We start from the raw sequence: 18,057 nt of genomic DNA, 5'->3' as shown, positions 1-18,057 counted from the left end.
AAAGGATGTACTTTTTACGCCAACACGACGTGCTTAGGGTCCCAATGAAAGTAAAGTTAAAGCCAACGTCTGACATAATTAAGAAATCGTTGTACTTGTTTAAGGGGTCAATTCAGGGAATACTTGTCAAGGGTACCGTTTTGTTTCCAATACTTGTTAAGAGTAGGGATTCACCCCATGTCTATACTTGTAAACTTGTACTTTTTAGGGTGCTTTTCAAAACCCCATAGTCACGCATGGTATCCACTCGTCAATGGAAGTGCGACCCCGCCCCGGGAGAAAATACACACAGAAATGATTACCCAAAACAGGTGCTATGTGAATTCAATGATTCTTTATGATTTTAATACAAAAACAAGACAAAATAAAGTAAATATTCATCATGATTACTCTGTTTCAATAATGCCTTTCAGTGACTTGAGAGCAAAACCTAATTGAGAAACAAAAACTGTGGCTTAATTCTTTTCTCATATTTCCTTCATCTTCTCCCCTTTCTCTTTCACTCTATTCAATGATGTTTTCTGGGTGTATTTGCTTTATGACCCTGTTAACACTGAGGCATAATAAAGTGAATTGTCATGTGAAGCCCAGTAAAATTTTCCTATTCTTCATGGAGGGCTATGCAGGAATTTCACCCATTCTGAGTTTCACTATCACTGATTGAACTTGCCATTCAAATACTTAGCTCTTTGGCTGATATTCAGTCAAATACGCAAAATAACTTAACTGAAGGATATGACCTGAATGAATAATAGCATATTATTACCATTCAAACCTGTATAGAGGTAGGAATATCAAACTCAAATTTCCAAGCTATTGTCACTGGTAGCCTCCTTGTAGTATTAAACATTTCAATACCAAATATCATCTTGCCATTGGCTACAATTTGAAGCAATTATACTGTGCCCAACCACAATGCATGCATTAAACTGTAATTGTTATTTCAGAATTATTATATATTAAAAACTTTAAGAGAATTTTATTTCTTCAACTTTCATTTTTAATGCTACATCTGTCTATCATTTTGTCAATGCTTGTCATCCCAATTATAGTATGTCATTACTGCTCTTTGTTGAATACATGTTCATATATGTCATTTCATGGTTTTAACTTACTGTTGTTGTTTGATACTTTTTAATCACATCTATTAAAGAGATTTGTCAGCCTCCATATAACTCTGGTTGTTTTCACCACTGTTGGCATCAGTTGAACTATTTTCTATGCATTGACATTGTTTATTTAGAGCCAGTGCTATTTTTTCATGGTTTTAAGTTACTATTGTCATTCATTTGAATATGTTGATACCTATTGCTCACATGTATAAATTCGTCAGCCTCTGTAAAACTCAGGTTGACGCGGTCACAAGGCAGCAGCAGAATCTTCTACCTTGATTATATTTTTATTTTCTAGTGATTTAATTAGCCAGTTTTGAAATTCTAATATATTCGCATATATGAATTTTGCCTCCAACTTCCCTTCCTATGGAAAGGATTATTGGAAGTGATTATGCAATTATTTAAATGATAATTTCATTAATTCATTAAGGAAAATAAATGGATTTTAAGGAAATTCACAAGAATTCAGACCAAAATCCTAAAGTAGGGATGCAGCTAAATGTTGTATTGCAGGATTTTGTATACAATATCTAAAGAGGGGATGTCTGTATAAAGGAGTATGCATAGTGTAGAAATAAAGGAACTGTTCTTTAAATCAGAAATATTTAGAGGATGAATTGAATGAAATATTGGATAAGGAAACTGCAAGGATGACTGTGAGATCAAGATTAAAATGGACTGAACATGAATGATGGTGGCATTTCAGGAGATACTGATAACATTTTGAAAGATACAGGTGAATATTTAGAATTTTCATATTCTTCCAATAGACAAGTTTGTAGTTACCTCAATGAAAAGTTTGTTCAAATGACCTTCCCTTTTTCCATTAGGATAGGCAAATTTCAAAGCAAGGTTTTACGTAATTATTTCTGATATAGCAGGATGCAGAAATTGCATAGACCATTGCCAGCTACACACAAATGTTTTTTGTAAGCCAAACAGAGTGCTAACAGTAAGCCCAGTCACATATTTCAGATTGTTAAGCCAAAACATATCAATGTGTAAGTAATGCATTGTTGTAACATTAGGCATCATTATAGAATGGATGGGAAAATCCCTGCAATCTGATTGGTTGAGAGCTATGCAAGAATTTTTACTGGGCTGCATGAACGATATCCCGATAATCAAAACGATATCCACTGTAAACAAGCTATCGTTCGAAAAGGTCATTGTGATGTCATCGCGCATGTACTGTTACGCTTGTTTACGTCAAAATTTTGAATTTTCGATCAAGGCAGAATGAATCAAATAAAGGATGCAAAATGATCTGTAAGTACAAATACGTTACCGTAATTGTCATAGGGATTAAAACTGCCTGCATACTCGTTAGTTGAGAAGTCCAGACATACGATCTAACGTTTATAGATCTACTGCCCTGCATGCCCTGGGCTGGCTGTGCACAGCCAAATCTCCACTGCGGGCCCAGGCAGCCGTAGGCACTGGCCACCGGCGCGGCCCGGGCATACACACACAGCTATTGGAGGTCTGAGGCTGCCTCATAGATCTAGTCAATGCAAAGCTGTATCTGGCATTTTGGGTATAATGATGCCTTTGTGCCAACATATTATCAAGTTAGGCATACATATTTATGTTTTCCAGGGTTATCAAAGGGTCTGCATTACATTTTGGAATTTTCATGCATCCGGTAAAAAATCATGCGTCCGGTAAAAAAAATCATGCTTCCAGTAAATATTTTCATGCGTCCAGTAAATTGAATTTACTGGACGCATGAAATTATCATGCATCCGGTAAATCATTAATTTTTGTGCTTTATTCAATAAAAATTTTCCATTCTATAAAACAGATGATGCATGGGTTTCTTTCGTGGGTCAGTGGAACTGTGTGCACGCGGTAACTTTGGCATTATGGTCTAAACCCACTCGGCTGCGCCTCGTGGGTTAAACCATGCCAAAGTTACCTTGTGCACACAGTTCCTACTGACCCACTCAAACCCATGCATCATTTGTATACTGCCACATTGCCGATTGTAACAGGGCCTCTGTTAGCGCACTGTTAGTGCTAACAACGTTTCTGTGTGGTAGGTACAGGTGACCAGAATAGCACATCAATGAACAATTTATTAAGGTATTTGTTCCTTTCTACTTAGAATGAATAGCAAGCTGCTATAATACCAGTCATTAATGGAAATTGATGTTTTCCAGTGGATTTAATGAAAAGCACAATTCAAAAGAAAAGAATATGAATAATCAAGACATTTAGTTGATGCTTATCTTATCGAATATCAAACCACCATGCCATTTGAGTACAAATAACCTTGTTCTGATCATGCATAAAATGGAACTACAAACTGGCTTGTACAGCAGAAGATAGTGAGATCACTTCTCTTTTCATGATGGTTTATACATTCCACAAACCTTACAAACTCAAAGGGAAATCCTTAATGCTCCAATAACAAAATCAGACCTCGTGTTTGGATGGCCGTCCAAGTGAATTTTATGTTGTAATTTTGAAAATGATATTGTTGATATGCTAATGATTCTTATAATGGTTTGTTGCCCCAGTCACAAAGAAATTGTGTAATGATTTTAATATCATAAGAAGGAAAGGACCCTTTAGAAATTAAGTAACAATTCAATTTCTTTCCTTAATGTGGATTATAAATTCATTGCTTAAGTTTAAATGAGTCATTGATTAAGAACCGTAATTAACTCTCTCATTCATTCAGATCAACATTATGGCAAATAATCCCACTATTATTAATCTTATTGAATATATTGATTTTGTTAATACTCCAGGATCAATACTTTTTTATTGGATTTTGAGAATGCATATTTGTTTAAGTCCTTAGAATATTTCAATCTTGGGGAAAGTTTTACTAAATTTGTAAAATCTTCTTGAATTGTAGATCTAATTTTGTTAACAATGGTTTTCTGACTAAGCCGTTCCGGATCAACTGGGATATAGGCCATTGCTGTAAGGGATACCAGAATATTAGAGATATCATGGTTGGTGAGGTGGAAAGTAAATTTCATTGTTCACTGATGACATCATTTTTTTTTAATGGTGAAACAGATTCTTTTTGTAGCTTATTTGAGCTGTTAAAAATTTCCCCTAGTTTTCAGGTTGCTGCATAAATATGTCTATAGAAATGTAGTGAAGAACCCTTTCAAGATAGTGGTCTGACATGAAAAGTAAAGAAAATTAGAACGTTGGGTGTTATTTCTTCTTTATATACCAAACTTATATATTCTTTGAATTTCCCTGTGAAATTAAAGACAAACAGAAGAAGTTATGAACTGCTGGAGACATAAATTTATAACTGATTGGGAAAGTAACTGTTGTCAAGTTCTTGCTCTTACCAAAGCTTTTGTATTTATCTTCAGTATTGTGTGTAAGCATCCCTCAGGCTTGTTTTTTAAGATTCAATAGTATACTGTACAAATTTATTTGGAATAATGGTAATGATCACAACGAAAAAGAGGGTTTTACTTTATGATACATACACAAATAATTGACCCTTCTACTTTTGCCCATTCACAGAAAATGGTTTGGGTGAGACAGTTTTTTAATATGATAGTTATTCGAGAAAAAATAAAAATTATTTCACCAAAGAGTGCCTCTTTCTTCTTTAAATACCGAACTCTTTGAATAAGACGTTGAATTACATAATATTTGCTATTTGTGTTGTCTAATGCCTCAGAAGCGATCTGACTTGCATCAATTGTCCTCTGTGGTGAGGTAAGGCTGGAGCTGTCCAGTTGTTACTTCGACCAGGCTGGCTCCCGGAAAGTTGCTGCACAGCGATGAATCAGGGGGGGGGGGGGGTCGGTTGCATTCAACTACTCCATTTCTGTAGTATTGTGTCTCTGAGAGACCACATGAAGTTGAATGCCTGGCATGAACTTTCTATCAGATGTTCTATACCATTCATTAATATATGACATCTCATTGGTCACTTTGCTGGGTGATCATTAACTATTCATGAGAACATGTTTATTCATGAGTGTTTCATGAATATATAACAAAGTATGGGTGTCAAGAGGCCCTGGCTTGTTACTGCAAGCCAGAACTAATTCACGTAATGAGTTAAGGCAACATCTTTCTAGATATATCCATTCAGAGATACTCCTGTACTTCATTTTTTCTTTGAAATTGGACTTACAAACTTTATTTCCCATCCCTGTGCAAAGGTAATTTTCCTCATCACTATGAAAGGAAAAGCTGCTTTCAATATAGACATCACATGGTCTCTTCACATTTACCCTAACAGTCTGTTCTATCCTTCATTCACTCTTGGTTGCAGAGAGTGGTTGCACATCTTACTGTTATATCATCCAAAGTGAGGCTTGTATTTGCTGAACCCTGGGTCACCTCTTGCCCTGTCTAGCTGCTTTGAACTTTGACACTCTCTTTGAACCTTGACCTTGAGTAGTCGGTTGTAACATGACTGGTTGGGAAGGGTTGCTGTGCTCAACAATACTCCCTGTGAAGGCCTAATAATAAAATGAAAAGATAATGGTATTTGTTACAATGAGAAGGAATAGAGAGGCAAAACTAAATACAGGTAGGTAAACAGTCAATTTTTTAGCCTGGGCAAAATCTGCCTGGTTCAATAAACAAGATGGTTCAAGAATCGAGCGTCTCACCTGATTTCGCAATCAATAAAATATGCAATATGATTTTTTTTTATCAATAAAATATACAACATGATTTTTTGACCCCTAGATGACCATTGACTTTATCATTCTCAAGAAAACATGTATTCCAAAATAGTTATATATATATATATATGTATACAAATTACACATGTATATTGTTCTCTTCATCCATTTCTTTTATATATATAATATGTATATATATATATATATATATTGTGTGAAAGAAATGGATGAAGAGAACAATGGTAGGCGTAGCTTAAATCAAGGTTCCCCAGAGCTATCTACCCTTTTTGGAAAAATTGGTGATGCCGAAAAAATGTCTCTGCCGGGAATCGAACCCGGGCCCCCAGCTTTGAATGCCGGTGCCTTAACCACTAGACCACAGAGACGGGTTAGTGGCTAGGGCGACCCCGATCCAATTGACCGTCAGATAGACAGATTTTCGACACCATACCAATTATAATTTCCTTTGTTGGGTGAAGGTGGGTTTTGAACAATGACAAGCCGCCATGCCTCAGCTGGATCAAAGCTATTGCTTTGATACAGTACACGTATGGGAGAAAGTATACAAATATATATATATATATATATATATATATTGGTTTAGATCCTGATGAAGGGCATGTGTAAACATCTCCAGCATTCTATCACTTAGTTTTAATCATTTAAGGTGGGACCACATTTCATATTTTATTCAATACTTGTTTCTTCACACTTTCCCCAAGCTTGACAATGAACAAAACAAAAATCAAGCCTAAGCCATTTCATATTAATCACAGCTCCGTGTAAAGCAGATATCATCACGATGGCCTTGGTGTATGGGGAGGGGGCGCAATGGCGCTCTATGAAGTGTTTTTGACAAGGAAACAAGTTAAAAAGGTAAAAGATATCTTCACATCAATCTTCCTAGCTAAAGTCCATATGTTCTTCATGATTAACTATTACTTTTAGTCCTATGACTATTTCCAAGTTCAGCGGAAATCATTTTTCACAAACTTTTCAAAAGTAAGTGGTGCTCACTCAAGTGGAAATATTTTTTGACAGTTATATCATCATTTGCTTAAAGAGATCTGTATCAATGTTTAAACGTGGAAAAATCTTCAGGATATTACAATTATATAATTTTACAGGATTATTTCTAAATGGTAAACTCTTTTCTTTTATACGCACTGTAGTGTGCTTGCTATTGTTTTTTGCATCAAGCAGAAAATAATGCACAATCTTTTAATTGACCAATGATAACATTGTAGGCAGGGCAAACACATTAATTTTATCTTTTATGATTTATAATTTATCTTATATTTCTTGAAAAATTTTCCAAGGTTTTTTTGTTTTATTTTGTTTGTTTTTTCTAATGAAGTAATCATTTGGCATAAATATATAATATCAAACTCGATACTTTGGCTTTCTGAGATGACCGCAACACATCTTATTGTACAGAAAATTGTTGCCTCTAAAACCCTATATCTAAAGGACAATGAAGGATTTTTCAGGATACTCACAGAAACTGGAGCTGGCAAAGGTTGTCTCTTTTGATCTTCTTGCTTTATGCCTGGAATAGAAACTGCTTGATGGATATCTGAATGCTTTAATATAGATTTGGTCTTTCTCTTATCCTCATCCTTGCTCCTTGCATGGTACAACTCATAAATATCTGCTGGAGATCTTGGGGATTCATCTTTCTCTTCTTCTTCTGACAGATGGTCCTGACAACAACAAAGAACAGAAAACACAATTGTTTGATCGGATACCTTACCACTTGCATCTAACTTTTAGAAGGAAATAAACACGGGAATAGTCTGAAAGGTCTATTAAATGTCTGTAGTGTGTCTAAAAATATTCAAATTCTGCATCAAGTTTTGCTAAATAACAGAATTGTTCATTTTCAAATTATGAAATGATTGTTGGGGTGAAATAAAAGATTATTTTCATTGAAAGATAAGTAGTGTGAATGATGCAAGGTACAATCTGATATATACTAGTACATTTACAATTAAAGTATCTAAACAATAATCACCCCTCCCTCTTTTGGAACAAATACTCATGACCAATATCAAATTTATTAATGCAGTATGCACTTGTTCTTTATCCCTTTTCAAAGATGGCTACATATCAGTTTTAGGTTTTTATCAAATATGGGACAAATTTGAAAGAAAAAAATGCAGTTAATTCATAATTTTACACAAAGTATATAAATTTGTAATGGTTATGATTTGTCATAACAGTTGGCTGCTATACTAATGATGTACTACAATGACTTCTTAAAATATTCATGTCAGAAACACTAACAACTACTTTGCTTGCAATAAAATGGGCATCATTAAAGGTTCATCATCCTACCTCCTTAGGAATCTTTGTGTGTGAAAAACGTATAACAGGCATTGATTTCTGATCCTCCTCCTCCACCTCCTCGTCATCATCTTCATCATCACCATTCTCTTGACCAAGATCTAGGGTCATGCTTGGTTCTTGGTCTCTCCAGTGGACATGTTTGTGAGTATCATGATGAGGGGTTGCTTGTTGGGATTGATAAAGACTGTCTTCATCTTCTTCTTTATCTTCTTCATCTTCTTCTTCTTCATCATCTTTTTCCTCATCAGTCATTCTGTGAGAACAATCATGCAGATAGTGGTATTATAGCAAGATAATCTAGCACTTCACCACTAGCCACAGCTAGAAAATACATAATATACAAATATACCAGTAAGTACAGCGATAATTATTTGTCCGAGGTTGGACTGGCATTCGCTCCGAGGGAAAAATAGTAATTCTGCCAGTACAACTGAGGATGAATAATTCTCAGTGTACACTCAAAGCCTGGTATATTTGTATATTAGGTTAAAAGTTAGAACAACATATCTTGATAATCTAGTTCTTGTACATATATAGTTCATCTTTTTATAATCTAACCCAAAATATAGATAATGTGCTGTGCTGACTACCATGGACTGACCTTCTTTTCCTGAAGCTACGCGCTCAACGGAATGCAGATTTGTGAATACACCATAGGCCTGCGCCCGAGAGATTGTGTGATCTGTAACGTCAATGATGGAATAGTGCACTATTCCATTATTGACAACACGGAATAGTAATTTTTCTTCAGTGGGCGTTTCATTTTCAACATCATCGCAAAATAATGAGAATATGTTTAGTCACATGATGCTATTTAAACCAATCAGCATAGATGATTTAATTTATGTACACTCCCCTCCAAAAGTTTGGGAACACCTGCCTTCAGTGTGTGTTTTTCGAACTTTGGTAGACTTTACTGAAGTTAAGCCTCATAGTACAGCTGTATTTTTGTTTTAAAGTGAAGGCTATACACAAGTATACATTTTATCATTGATTCAAACAAATTCAAAGCTCTTAAGGGACGTGCAGCTGCCAAAGAGGGCAGGCTACCAGTCAAGATGGCATTCTCTAAAAAATGCCTACTTTTAACATTGTTCTGTTTGGGGTTCTTTTCTGAAATTCTTCCCAATATTTTGTGAATGTTACAGCAGATGTCCTCAGAATTTGTTGCTCAGTATTGTTCATAAGACAGTTAATTTATGGAAATCTGCATCTTTATCCTGGAAAACATCTGAACTTGACAAATGCCTAATCCTTGTTTAAAGAAAATACATGGAAGTGGAGTAGACATCAGTGCAATTTGAAATTCATGAATTCAAAAGTTATTCAGAGTTTTTTTACACTTATTCCATTGCACCTTCACTCATTTTGCCTAATCGGTTTTCTTAGTCAGAAGTCAGTCACAAAATTAAAATGGCTATGACAAGACAGCTTTCTTTGGAAACACGTCAGTCAATTGTAGTTTTGAGGAAAGAAGGCTACTCTATGCAAGAAATAGCCAGGAAACTCAAGATCAGTATCCATGCGGTTCACTACAGCCTGAAACGCAAAGAAGCCACTGGGTCTAATGGGAACAGGAGACGAAGTGGTAGGCCAAAAACAACATCTCCTGCTGAAGATAAATACATTCGGGTGAGCAGTCTGCGCAACCGTTGTCTGACTTGCCCACAAATTACAGCTGGCCTCAACAACACCCGTGAGATGCCTGTATGTTCTTCAACTGTTAGAAGACGTCTCTGTGGAGCAGGGCTGATGGGCTGTGTGGCTTCAAGGAAACCACTCCTCAAAGAAAAGAACCGGAAGAAAAGGCTTGCTTGGGCTAGGAAGCATAAAGACTGGTCTTTGGAGCAGTGGCAGAAGGTTCTTTGGTCTGACGAATCAAAGTTCGAGGTGTTTGGCAGCAAGCAACATACCTATGTGAGACGGCGAAAGGGAGAAAAGATGATACCCCAGTGCATCAAGCCAACTGTGAAACATGGTGGTGGTAATGTCATGGTTTGGGGTTGCTTTGGTGCAGGAAAGGTAGGCAGCTTGCACAGAGTAGAGGGTATCCTCAACCAGCACGGCTATCATTCAATCCTACAACAGAAGGCCATCCCTTCAGGGAAACGCCTGATCGGAGAAGGATTCGTTTTCCTTTTCCAGCAGGACAATGACCCAAAACACATGTCAAGACTATGCAAAGACTACTTGAAGAAAAAGGAAGAGAAGCAAGTCCTGGAAATCATGGATTGGCCACCCTAGTCCCCAGATCTCAATCCCATCGAGTTTTCCATCAAATTTTCCATATCAGTGAAACACTGAGTATTGTTTTATTTTATTTTTGTGTCTGACTTCTGACTAGGAAAAGGAAAAATGAATGAAGTTGCACATGTTTTAGTGTAAAAGCTCTTAATAAAAGCAATAACTGCATGTAATAAAAGAAGTTAGCATTTTGAAAGAATGCCATCTTGACTGGTAGCCAGACATTTAAGAGAGTATAAATTTGTTTGAATCAATAACATAATTTACACTGCTGTATAATCTTCACTTTAAAACAAAAATTCAACAATGCTATGAGCCTCAATATCAATAAAGTCTACCAAGTATATAAAAGCACACACTGAATGCAGGTGTTCCCAAACTTTTGGAGGGGAGTGTAGGTTACTTTAAATACTATACAATTTCCCTCTAAAATATATATCTGCACTGCAGGCTAACATGGATCATCCCTGGCATAAAGAAGCAGAGTTTACTAAATTTACTTGTAATGTCCTACATTTTCACACTTATAGCTGGGGGTTCTGCCTCTCTTTCTTTTTCTAACATTTTGACTCCTTATTACTTATAAAATTGTGACAAAATTTCATGTCAAAGTTTCATCTTTCTAAAAAAAAAAAAAGTATAATTGAATACAAAGACTACACAAAAATATTTTGTAAGCAACCATGATCATACTTTTTTTAAAATAAACCTGGGACCTGTTCCATAAAAAAGTTACTTATATAGTAACTTCACCAGTGTTAACTTCAATGAAATACTTGATTTTGATTGACTGTTGAGCCCTGTAACCGCCATAGTTTCCATTGGATGACTATGCAACGGGACCCTCAACTTTTGTTTTTCAGGCGTTAGTATCAAGGTCTCTTCAGATTCCTATAACTTACACCATCTCATCAAGCTCCTCTTCTTGTCTTTCCAGCTCATCTAATCTCGCCCATAAAAGATCTTCTGCAAAGGGTTCCTTCTTCCCTTCCTGATCGCCATGGTTTCCATTTACATCTTTCTCAGAAGACAGCTTGGCAGCAGATTTTTCTGAGATGGAAGATGTTTTCTTCTTGGCCCTCCTTTCCTCTATAGATGAAACATACAAAACACAAGCTTGTATCATTTAAACACAAATTTAAGGAATAACAGTGAATTACCTCGAACTGAAGCAGTTGGAATGCCAAACAAGAAGTAAATTACATAATTGACACTTAATGTATCTGTATGTGTCGCAGAAGAAATGATATTTTGTGTAGTTAAAGATGTGATGTGGCTCAGTGGATAAGTGTCCAGACTTCAAATCACAAGGTCTGGATTTTGAATCCCACCGCAGCTCTCACAAGGCATTTATCTACATTTGCCTCTCTCCACCCAGGTGCAGTAAATGGAGACCCGGTATGAAGAAATTCCTTGAATGCTTGAGTGTCTCATGAGGGTAGTCATGCTACAGCTGGGGTAATAGTATGCAGCACTTACAAACATTGTACTAAGTGCTATACAAATGTTGCATATCATTATATTTATGATTAAAGTAAAAACAAATTATTTTGCTTCAATTATTGACAGAGTTAAGATCAATTCAGCGTAAGTAACTCGGACAAATTATATTAATGATGCTAGTAGCGTAAAGACGTATTGGGCATAGGAAATGTAAACAAAACATATTTTGGTGAATAAATGTGGGCTTACAACAGATTCTGAGCATGAAATTTAGTTAAAGATATCTTATGATGAAATTTCGATGAAAGTGTTAACATGAGCGAATGATAGTAACGTCTTAACATTAGTTCATAAACCATATATGGAATAATGGTAATCTAGCTAATATTATGCTATTTAATTTGTGCAAAGCATGAGTGAGCTTAGTCATGGCTTATCAGTTTTGGTGATATTATAGGATTTGATGAAGGTAAAACCAGTTAGGACTATTGAGACTATTATGAGTTTCGAGAACGTGCAATATAAGGCAACATTTGACATACCATTAGCCCTTACTAGACTCATAAAAATAATTGTATGAGTCATGGGTATGGAATTCGTTTGAAGAACATTTACAAATATTTAGACAAAAGGACTATTTCTTTTATGAGAGTTTCTAATTAGTCAACAAAGATTCCATTCCATTTTAAACAAATATATGTATGAAGGAGCAACATATAAAATTATGAAGTAATTCCTAATTCTACAGGAATAATTTTAAGGTGTTACTCTCAATGACTATAACATTTTTCTTCCAACATTTGGAGCTTATTCGCTTAGAAATATTGCTAAACTGAACGTTGGGAGATAAAATATTTTAATGTTTGTTTTAATTTCTCTTCAAAGTAACATGGGCGCAAGCACATCATCCACCTTGCAATGGTTAGATAAGCGATGGATATGTATGCGCAGGCACTTTTCTTTCGAATATCATCTTTAAATATACAAGATAAAATTCATCGCAGATAAAATTTCCAATTTTATTTGAGAGATAAAATGTCATTGCAGAATACCATTTTCATTTTAAGAGATAAAACAAGATATTTTAAAGATAAAATGACCTAAGAATACCACCCCTGGAATTTACAAGATTACCTACCTTTCCATTTTCTTTCTTTCTGTTCATCATATTCTTCTCTAATCTCTACCACATCACCTTTCCCTTCTACAGTTTGTTTCATTTCAGATACAAAGCCAAGTCTGGACTCTAATAGATACTGTTGCTTCTTCAGATCATTCATCATTTTCTGTACATCTGATAAAAGAGAGTAATACTTTCATTTCTTTTTTTTTCATTGTCTCGTCTTACTTTTCTGCTACTAGGGTTGGTTCAGCAGGGACAATATGTGTGGTTGGGAGCGATTTCACTCCCAAAATGCTCAAGAGCCCTGAAAAAGCCCCAGAAATTCCCCATTCACTGCAACGTTATTAAAACTTATTCAATGTTGCAGATTTGAGCAATTGGTTGTGAAAAATAGCCCCCCCCCCCCAAATATATATATTTTCCAGTATGCAAAAACAAATTTCTAGTCGTTTATCACTGTGCTAAAGAAGTCATCTCACTATTTCATCTCCTGTGACTCTTTACTACCAGTAATATTACTACCAGCAAAACTCTTATATGAAATAAGGCTATGAAATGGAAAAAAGGTTAATGCATATCATTAACCTGAATTCACATTGTTATTGGAGAGCAGGGGAACTCCCCTCCACCTTTGAAATGTGGATGGTCACAGAGAAGTCTCTCAAACCTTCACTCTAAATCAGACCTTTGGACAAGACCCGCTTATCTACTCACATGATTTCCTCCTATCGATGATCTGACAGGCTTGTGTGGCTGAACGCTCTGCAAACCAGTTATCACCAAGGAGAACGAGTATCTCATTGGTATGGATCAACTGACCAGGCATGAAGGCTAACTTGCCAAAGGGAACCTGTAGAAAGACAACACGGTAAAAGACAGAAAGAGATGGAAGTGTAAGGGGGAAGTAAAAAAAACAGATATATGGACAAGAAAAAAAAAACAGAGAGATGATAAAGAGAAAGTCAGGAGGAGGAAACAATAATACTTGAATGAATTTGCACCTGAGGCTAGAAAATAAAACAATTTTTATTCACTTGTCAACAAAAGTTCAAATCTCAAATTTATTTGGTGGTGAGGTGGGAATGGATTCAACACATAAGCCACGCCAGCATAGATCTGTGTCACAAAATTAGTTACAGGATAAATTTTGTGGCCTCAAACTTATTACAAACTTCATATTAACTTTCAAAGAATGAATACTATCAGGAAAACAGAAAAAATGAAAAACAAACAAAGATTGATTATAAAAAAATGTATTTACTAGTGTATATTTGATTTCTTACCATAACTTCATGTGAAACTTTTTCAGGTAACGTTGTCAGTCTGGCCTTGAGAGCTGAATAGTCTTCATCAAACTTTTGCCATTGCTGTAATTTGTCTTTAGTCTCAAACAAGGCTTTCTCTTCTTCTTCCTTCAGGCGACCAATATGAGCAAGATCACCTCCTCTCGCCATTATACAACCTGCATGATAACAACCAAATAAATAATAAATTTCTAATCTCATACTCTAGAATGTATTCTTCTGAGAGACCTAGCTGTGCTTCTCCTGGTCACCAAATTTTTCTACTCTCTAAAGTTCTGGCAAAACAAAATGTAGTGTACAATCGTATTTGCAAGTTGTTACTGAGGAAGAATAAAGAAATACTATCTATACCCAGACAATCGATTTTAAGCAGCCATTTGGAAAAGTTAAACAAGCAAAGTTTTGTCAATTTTTCATACAAAGTGTTAAGTAATATTACAGAGAATGAAATTGAAGATTACAACCATTAAATTCTAGTGTAATCAAAAGACAAAAAATAAGCGTGGAGCGTTGTGGCCCAGTGGATTAGTCTTCGGACTTTGAAACAGAGGGTCGTGGGTTCAAATCCCAGACGAATGCACGATCTCCCACAGTTATCTTTGTGTTACGAGTGGGGATGAGAAGGAGCAAATTATCGTGAGAACTGCACAGGTTATGAGTGTGTATAGACCTGTGAACTTTGCGTCGTAAAAGCTCAGAAATATAGTTGGGGGCTTGGCTAATTAGTTCCTTGTATACAATTAACAAAATCTTGAAAGATATTCGTTGGCGAACTGGAAGCCAGTGCAAATCTTTTACGATAGGGATGATCCTGGAAAATCTAAGTTGACAACAAATCAGTCGTGCACATGTGTTCTTTACTCGCTGAAGATGCCCAATGTGAGACGATGGGAGCCCAGACAGCAAACTGTTACAATAATCTAGCTTACTAATAATGCATGCATGGACAATATTGTTTTCACACTTTCATAATTAAAGTAATTTTGTACAATTTTGTATATCATACGAAATGACGATTTACACACATTTGTAATATTTTTTTTCCATAGTCAATTGTGAGTGAAAATATACTCCCAAGATTTCTTACATTAGAATTTGGTTCTATGACTTAACTGCCAACTGATATCCTGTCAAAATCTAGCTGTTTAGATGTACTGATAACTAGCAATTCTGTATTACTGTCATTTTTTTTAATAGCATAAGTTTATTGTGCAGCATCCATTCACGTATGTAATCAACACATTCTTCCAGGAGAGAGATGCTCTGCTGCTGAGCAAGTAAGTCTGGTGTGAAAGACAAATAAACCTGTGTGTCATCTGCATAGCAGTGGCAAGATACTTACTAAATTTACTATGGATATTTGTAATTAGTTGACTTGTGTATAGAGTGAATACCCTTGAGGGACTCCGAAAGGTACTGAGAAAATTTCAGAAACAGTTTCATAAATTTTGATTTGTTGACATCTGTCAGTTAAATGATTACCAAACCTTTATGCCAAAGTGTTTCTTTAGTGCATGCAATAGGTTAGTATGATCAATAGCATCAAATGCACTACTAAGGTCTAATAAAAGTAATAAGGTGACTTTCTTTCTTATCATCCATATCCATGAGAATATCACTCTTGAGTCATAATTCTTAACAGTGTCGTTCAGTACTGTGATACTGCCTGTAGACTGACTTATTACTTGGAACAAGGTAGTTGCAGTCGAGATGATTCATTATTTGCGTATATACAGCACCTTCTACAAGCTTTGATACATACCTCAGATTACTAACAGGCTGATGATTACAATTTTTTTCTTCCAAACCAGGTTTATTCAATAATAGTTGAACTACAGTGCGTCCCAAAAAAAACTATACACTTTTGAAATGGCTGCCAAATAAAAAAATGTACCACTTTGGGGGAAAAGACTTATAGATATGGAAAGCCTATAAAGTCAACTTTCAAATGACACCAAAAAGTTGGAAAACTATTCATGCTTGAGCGAGCACTGCCCACTGAAACAAAGGGTATGAAAATTAGGGTGGGCTGGAATTAGCCTTCCAATTTCTTTCAGTTTTTTTTGTTTGGTACTTGCAAAGTTGATGGTTATTTGGTGAATTAAAGATCAGTTGTGATCAGTTTGTTGTTTGTGAAAATTTAATGCGTTATTAAATCGAAATTTAATGCATGAGTGATCATGAATTGGGTGCAGCATTTTGTCTTATCATGTGGGTCTCAACAATGTGTTCACGACAGTCAGGAGAAGAGGGGGTAATATGACTTAGGTAGGTGAAGTACGTTGGTGGGATAAAGGTCAACAGAACATTTAGCAACCCCTCTCTCAATCTCACCCCCCCCCCCCCCCCCCCGCTTATCTCCCCCTGAGAGACTAATATGCTCAGCTAAAGTAGGATGGGCAGGAATTAGCCTTACAGTTTTTTTGAGTGGTTAGTCCTTTGGAACTTGTTAAGCTAAATTAATGAGTGAGATAAGTTTTGGTTTCTTAGGCAAATTTCATGAGTTACTAAATTGAAATTTAATGCATGAGTGAACAGGAATTGTAATTTTATTGTTGCATATTTATCTTGTGAACCTCAGCAGTGTGTTCGTGAGAGTCAGAGTAATGTGATGGTACCCGTTACAAGCAAGAGGGCGAGATATGCTAAGACTTGGTTAAAAGGGCATTCCTCTTCTTTTTTTTCCTTTTACAAATTAAAAGTCATATGTACCCTCCCCTCTCCACCTCCATTTCCCAGCCCCCCTCTCTCTGTCTCACTTCCTGCATCATTTGTAGCCTATTCAAAACTTAACTGCCAAGTGACCGGTGGCTGATGGTCAGTTTTTTTTTCAATGATTACCAAGAAATTTAATGATTATGATGATTAATGAAATAATTAATTGAAAAAAAACTGAATGTTTGATTGATCACATTGCACATTGAATAAGTTGATTTACTGATAAATTGTTGATTAAATGATTGATAGGAAAAAGTTGATGTCCCAATTCAGAATTAATCATTAAATCAACATTCTGCTCTGGACTTCACGCGTACATGACAATAGCCATCAGTCTCTCAACAGGAGGGAGGGCGGGAGAGAGGGAGGGGCGGGGGCTGAATGTTCTGTTGACCCTTATTCCATCAACCTACTTCTCTGACTTAAGTCCTATCTCACCCCCTATTCTCCCGACGCCCATGAACACATTGCTGAGATCCACATGATAAATTTGAAATGCTGCCCAAAAAGAGATCCAAATGATAAAGTTTAAATGCTCCCCAAAAGTTGTAACTTGTGTTCACTCATGCATTAAAGTTCAATTTAATAATTTACTTAAAATTTGCTTAAGCAACCAAAACTGGTCATGGTTGATCATTAATTTATCACATCGCCCTTAACTTTGCAAGTTCGAAAGGATTTGCCTCTCAAAAACTTACATAAATCGGAAGGCTAATTCCAGCCCACCCTAATTTTCATACCCTTTGTTTCAGTGGGCAGTGCTCGCTCAAGCATGAATAGTTTTCCAACTTTTTGGTGTCATTTGAAAGTTGACTTTATTGGCTTTCCATATATGTAAGTCTTTTCCCCCAAAGTGCTACATTTTTTATTTGGCAGCCATTTCAAAAGTGTATAGTTTTTTTTGGGACGCACTGTAGAGCAGTTTTCCAGAGTGAAGGGAAATGACCAGATGACAATTCAAGATTAATTAGAAATGTGATGGTGGGAATCAGTGTGTCAATACGCTGTAGAAGAATCTTTGTGGGCATTGGGTCTGATGCACAAGACTTTTTACTGAACTTGGTTATAGGTTTTTTAACTTGGTTGGAAATCCTTTTTTTTCCTTGCTCTGAAAGAAGAGTAAATTTCATAAAGTCAGG

The 18,057-nt window shown here is 35.9% G+C and overlaps 1 protein-coding gene across 1 annotated transcript; it reads right to left on the bottom strand.

Annotated features, from left to right (window-relative positions):
* Positions 1-319: 319 nt before the first annotated feature.
* On the bottom strand, positions 320-16,032 carry LOC129254247 (unconventional prefoldin RPB5 interactor-like). Its single transcript, XM_064094829.1, has 7 exons — positions 14,180-16,032; positions 13,611-13,746; positions 12,912-13,067; positions 11,233-11,419; positions 8,075-8,339; positions 7,237-7,440; positions 320-5,569 (listed from the first exon to the last, which is right to left on the bottom strand). The coding sequence occupies exons 1-7, from the start codon at positions 14,399-14,401 to the stop codon at positions 5,444-5,446; spliced, it is 1,296 nt and encodes a 431-aa protein (XP_063950899.1). The 5' UTR covers positions 14,402-16,032; the 3' UTR covers positions 320-5,443.
* Between the last annotated feature and the right edge of the window lie 2,025 nt (positions 16,033-18,057).

This window comes from Lytechinus pictus, chromosome 2 (genome assembly GCF_037042905.1).
Source record: "Lytechinus pictus isolate F3 Inbred chromosome 2, Lp3.0, whole genome shotgun sequence".
Lineage (NCBI taxonomy): Eukaryota > Metazoa > Echinodermata > Echinoidea > Temnopleuroida > Toxopneustidae > Lytechinus > Lytechinus pictus.
This window is presented reverse-complemented; position numbering and strand designations above follow the sequence as displayed.